At 35.0% G+C, this 6,202-nt stretch overlaps 1 protein-coding gene across 1 annotated transcript; it reads left to right on the top strand.

The window, feature by feature from the left end:
• The first annotated feature begins 1,084 nt into the window (after window positions 1-1,084).
• LOC107919799 (uncharacterized) lies at window positions 1,085-1,483 on the top strand. The gene has a single exon (XM_016849167.1). It carries the CDS (start codon window positions 1,085-1,087, stop codon window positions 1,481-1,483), a length of 399 nt encoding a protein of 132 aa, XP_016704656.1.
• Window positions 1,484-6,202: the final 4,719 nt, after the last annotated feature.

Genomic DNA, 6,202 nt, shown 5'->3' with positions numbered 1-6,202 from the left:
GAACCCAAGAACTTTTCCATGGCTATTTTCTTTGTTCACTGTCGGTGAAATAAATGAGAAAATAAACTTAAAATTGTTTTTGTTTTATTTTATTAACCTTATTTACCAATTTACTAAATTAACCTTTAAAAAATATTAAAAATTACACCATTTTCCATTCTATCATCATATACTAACCAAAATTGGCCTATTTATCACTTAAGGACCTTTATTTTAATATTTTGTAGCTATTTGAGACTTTTAGCTAATAGAGCACAAGTTTTACGCTTTACGCGATTTAGTCATTTTTACCGAATTAACCACTTAAACGGTAAAATTTCTTTATGAAATTTGTATACTATCATTATATCATGCTGTAAAACTTATTAAAATAATAAAATAAATATTTTGATTTTGGATTTGTGGTTTTAAAACCACTATTTCCATTTGACTAAAAAATAGGTTGTTACAAACCCGTTAAGATTCCTTTATGGAAATGGGAACGAGTGAGATGGACTTCGTTAGTGGGTTGCCCCTAACACCCACTAAGAAGGATTCTATTTGGGTCATCATGGATCAATTGACCAAGTCCGCTCCTTTCGTTCCGGTTCGGACAGACTATTCTCTGCAGAAGTTAGCAAAGCTTTATATCTCCAAGATAGTTAGGCTGCATCGGGTTCCTGTTTTGATTATTTTTGATAGAGATCCTCGCTTCACTTCTCGGTTCTGGAAGAAATTACATGAGGCTTTGAGTTCAAGATTAGATTTTAGTACTACATTCCATCCTCAGACCGATGGTCAATCTGAGAGGGTGATTCAAATACTGGAGGATATGCTTCAGAGTTGTGTGATTGATTTTTGAGGTAGTTGGGAGGATTATCTACCACTAGCTGATTTTGCCTATGATAACAATTTCTAGTCTAGCATTCAGATGGCACCTTATGAGGCTTTATATGGTCGTAAGTGTCGTATCTCGCTATGTTTGACTGAGTTGGGTGAATGACGGGTTTTGGGTCCTGAGTTGGTTTTTGAGACTGAAGAAAAAATTAGACTGATTCAGGATCATCTGAAGGTAGCCTCTGATAGACAAAAATCTTATACAGATATGAAGAGGCATGATATTGATTACTTGGTGGGGGACTTCGTGTTTCTTATGGTTTCTCCAGGGAAGAAAGTTCTGAGATTCGGTCGTAAGGGCAAGTTGAGCCCTAGGTTCATTGGGTCGTATCAGATTCTGAAGCGTGTAGGACCGGTTGCTTATCGGTTGGAGCTATCTCCAGAGTTAGACCGTATCCATGATGTGTTTCACGATTTGATGTGGAGGCGGTATCGGTCTGACCCATCTCACATTGTCTTAGTTGAGGAAATTGAGGTTAGGCCAGATTTGACTTTTGAGGAAGAGCTGGTTAAGATTCTAGATCGAGACGTTAAGATTCTAAGGAGGAAGTCCATATTGTTAGTGAAGGTTCTGTGGCAGAATCATGTCACTGAGGAAGCTACGTGAGAACCTGAGGACTCTATGCGTCAACAGTATCCTTACCTATTCTGATTAGGTAAATTTTGAGGTCAAAATTTCTTTTAGGGGGTAGAATTATAACATCCTGATAAATTTGTTTCTTCTTCTATAAATATCTGACACAAGTGTGAATGTGCTTCAGTTGTTAAGTGTTCTGGGTATGTGTGTGAGGTCTTGGTTTAAGTCCCACTTCTGTCAATTTTGTTATTTTTTGATCCAAGCCTTATCCTTGTTCACTGGGCTTATATTAAATTGCCTGTAAATTCATATCAGAATGAGCCTGCTAGTTCAAGTGGTGAGGAAATTGGTGTGTTGGGGATCTTGTGTTCGAATCCCTGCACAAGCGTAGATATTATTTTTGCTCAGTTATTGGAAACACGAAAATATACACACTTTTTCATGCCCTTTTTAACTCAAATTCATGCAGTTTTGGTAAAATTATTGTCAAAAAATATATAAATATTATAAAATAATTATTTTTTACTTAAATTATTAACGTAATTAATTTTAATTAATTTTATAATAAATTTTAATTAGTTTTGATTATTTTTGACAGAATTGCACCAAGGGCGAGAATTGGCTCGGCAAAAACAACTAGAAGCGCAAAACTGAGAAGCAATTTTTGAGGCATCGAGATGAATGAATTTTTCAGCTAAAGACAGTCCAAATTATGTGTATTAATTCATCATATAATTAATTTTAATTTTAATCCAATTTAATTTGGGTTAAATAAATTATTATTAATTAATTATGAAAAGTGGCCCAATTGAGTCGAACCAAGTGAACCGAACCGACCAAGAAGTGGACAGCCTAAAACCATCCATATGCTGACCCAAATCAGATTATTGGCTGATTATTTAGCTTGAAAAGAGGCCCTTGAAGACTTGTTCAAGTTGCAAACAAACCCCTCCACAATTGGCAGCTTTATAGATTTGCCACAAGCCTAAATTAGCAAAGTTGAAACCATCACCCTTGCCAAATGTGTGGCCAACCAAGGGAGGGCTCTTCGGCTGATAATTTTAGCTATTTTTAGCAGCCCTCTTCAGCTATAAAAGCCCCCTTAGGCTGGTCATTTGAAAGACACTTTAAGCATTCACATCTTTTCTCTCTTCTTTCCACTTTCTCTTTTCTTTTCCATTCAAAATTCTCTTGCTCTCTTGCCGATTCTTCCTTTTCGAAAAGGTGCATTCATCAGCCATTTGGAGTAGCAATTAAGTTTTCATAGCATCCTTGATCGACGAGGACAACGGAGAAGGAAGAACGGAGTAAACGAGTCAAGCCACAAAAAGCACCGGATTTGGTTCTTGTTCCCTATCTCTTTAATTTTTGTTGTTGTTATATGAACATATCTATGAATATTTATGTTGTTGGAATGGTTAATTTAATCAATTTAGCTTGAATTTAATTCATGTTAGGTTGATTGTATTTCGTTTGCTAAAATTGTTAAAATTATGTTTATGTTGTTATAGGCCTCGGTAAGATGCTTGGTTAAGTAAAATCATACTAAGTTACTCTTGCATTACAATTGTGAGGTAGCTAATGAATTAATTATTTAAACGGATTGAAATTGTAATTAATGGACACAGTACTTAATCAGTGCATGTTTAATCATCTAAGGTAGCTAAGGGTTAAATTAGCAATGGTATCTGACGATACAATTGCCTTGCATAACTTGCAAGATTATTGTGATTAAACTGTTTCAAGGTAGGGATATCTTGTTACCTCACATAGTCTTTTATGTGCTTATTAGATTTAATTAACCGTTTGAACATAGGGATATGTACAAGAGATTATTTCAATTTAATAAGTATGTATGTGCAATAACATATTTTCTTATTAAGATTAGTTAATAGATGAATGAATTTTGGTAGCTAAGTATGTTCATAAGTTAGCAAATTACCGAGTTTCTGTGAATTTATTCGTAACAATATAAACATGAGTTTAATAATTCTAAGTTAAGAAATGTAATTAATCTAACACAATTATGTCATCTTGGTTAAAATTGTATTTTGAAATAGTGCATTTGAGATTTATTTATTTAGTTTACTTAGTTTAAAATCTTAGTTTTTAATCACCCTCTTCAAACAAAATATTTTTCTTCACCAAAGTGTTTTAAATAGCATTCATAAATAATTCTTTTCACAGTCCCTGTGGGTACGATAACTCGAAATTTACTTGTCACTTTATTACTTGTTGCGATTGTGTACACTTACACATTTCTGACGTTCCAGTTATCTAAAAGAGTTTCGGTGGAGCCAAACTTCTGAGGTAGTTGTGAGTAGTGGGTTAATGGGAGAGATATGGGGGATTGTGATATTATCTTTATTCTATTTTTATTCTTTTTTTTTTCAAAAATTTTTTTCTCTCTTTAAGAATTCAGACATGAGTTTCTTCCTCATTTCTTTTCTCTTTGGCAATCTATGCAAATTTCCTCTTGTTCATCATGCTATACTTGTTTTTGTAGTGCTTGCCATAGGTTTTAGGTAAGAGGGTTACTTCTGTTTCAATTTTCAGCAATTGTTATATATACCTTTTCTTGTAATGTGATTTCAGAATAGTTAGGGGTTTGATTCTTGAAGAATCCTTGTGTAGGAGAAGGTGGTGGTGAAAGAAATTTGATTTGACAGTTTAATCATGTTGTTATCTGTGCTAGTTGACGGTAAGTTACTTACGTAGTTTCAGGATTTTATGGTAACTCATAAATTGGTTGCTAAGTGATCAATGGATTTCTGTTTCTTAGGTTTTGGAGGACTCGGGGTTGCTGTAGCAACTTAAACGAACCAGGTGTGTACCTAAAATGCAGAAAAAAGAGCTTCAGCAAAAGCCAAAAAACCTTATTATCGACGCTACACGGGCGTGTGGCTGGCCGTGTGCGAGACACGGCCATGTTATCAACGTGGGCATGACCGTGCGCAAAACACAGCTGTGTGATGGCTTGAGTGTGGCCTTGTGGGCCACACAGGTTAGGCCAAGTTGGGCATGTAGGCCCACACAAGCATTCCACACAGGCTTGTGGGTTTTTGGGCAAGGCCGTGTGGGCTAAATGGGAAAACCACATGGGCATGTGGGCCCATATTTATGAAATTTCCCCTAGGGTCTTACGATCGTTCCAATCGATTATGGGCATATCGTAGGGTCGATAAGGGCTAACCAAACCCTAAAACTATAGATTTGATAGCCTGATAATCTGTTCTGAGTATGATAATGCTATGCATGTCTGATTATTTCGTTATATGTATATAAGCATGTTGAGCATGTTTAATTTGTTATTTTTGTATCTATTTTCTGTATCTGTTTTGGGGTGGGATTTGTATATGTGGAGGATGTGTTCTGTGTGGCAATCATCGCTTATATTCTGGCAGCTTGGCTGCACATTATCTAGTACGTGTCATAATGGCACGATATGGTGTGCAGGGTTGGGTGGGTGTTTTTAACCCTACATAGTGTGACGGGATGGTCAAAGTTGGTGTGTAGAGGATGGGGGTAGGATTCTAATTATCTGATCTGTATATCTGTCTCTGTTATCTGAATCTAAAATGGGCATGAGCTTGATAATGTACCTGATTATATCTGAGGTTTCTGCATGTTTGCATGTTTATTTCTGTTGGGTTACACACTAAGTTTATGTAAACTCACCTCTGTTTGTCTGTTCTGTTCAAGTAATCCACAGACTTAGATGGATTGATGTGGTGGAGTCTTGTGGTGACCACTAGTTTATGAACCAAATTTAAATAAAGGTTTTATTTACTTAAAGGATATTTCTGGGAGTTTTGTATTAATTGGACTCTCCGGACTGTTGATTAAATTTCTGGGATTTGGATTTTTGTTTAATATTTTGTTTGGACAACCCATTAAAACACGATTTTTACTAAAACAAAGGCTTTCCAAAATACGATCTGCTTTCTTGAAATACAACGATCGTAAGCTTCCTCTATTTAACATGTTTTAAGGCAAGATAATTAATTGAATAAATGTTTTGACAATGTTTATAAATAGATAAGAGTTGAAAAACTGGAAAGGTTTTTTTCATATAAACTTCGTTAATAAAACCCATTCTTTGTGACACATTTGGATTCGGTCATAACGTCTAGGCCGGGTTTGGGGTGTTACACGGATCAACTCTAATAAAAAAACTTAAGTTTTTCGGTTTAACTCGAGTATGAATTACATAATTTGAGTTACCTAAAAATCTGAATAAGAAAAGGCGAAACTACTCCGTTTTGATAAATGTTTACCTTTTCTAAAGTTAAAAGTCAAAACCATTAAGTTACAAGGCAAAACTATGTTGTTTTGATAAATGTTTACTCATTAAGTTAAAAGGCAAAACCATTATATTATTTATGTAGTTAAATAATTTTGTACTTCGTTTACTAGTTAAATAATTGGTTCACGTAAACGCAACATTAAGTATAAATAATAGGATTCGTTAACTCGACTCGATTTGACTCGAAATATTTTGATTTGATTTGATCCGTTTTGAAAAAAATCTAATTCAGTTTAGTTGCTAAAATAGGATTCGTCAACTCGACTAACTTGAAATTTTTTTACTCGATTGACTCTGCTCGATCGAATACTCACCCCTAGTTCTTAGGCACCTATTTTTTAGGTGTGAACATTTCCCAAGTGTTAACACTATAACACCCCATACTTGACCCGATTGACTGGTCTGATTTATGAGGTACCACATTTGTTACCAGAGCAACTACG

The sequence above is a fragment of the Gossypium hirsutum genome, chromosome A12, assembly GCF_007990345.1.
Source record: "Gossypium hirsutum isolate 1008001.06 chromosome A12, Gossypium_hirsutum_v2.1, whole genome shotgun sequence".
Lineage (NCBI taxonomy): Eukaryota > Viridiplantae > Streptophyta > Magnoliopsida > Malvales > Malvaceae > Gossypium > Gossypium hirsutum.
The sequence above is the reverse complement of the archived record's forward strand: the minus strand, read 5'-3'. Positions and strand labels throughout refer to the sequence as shown.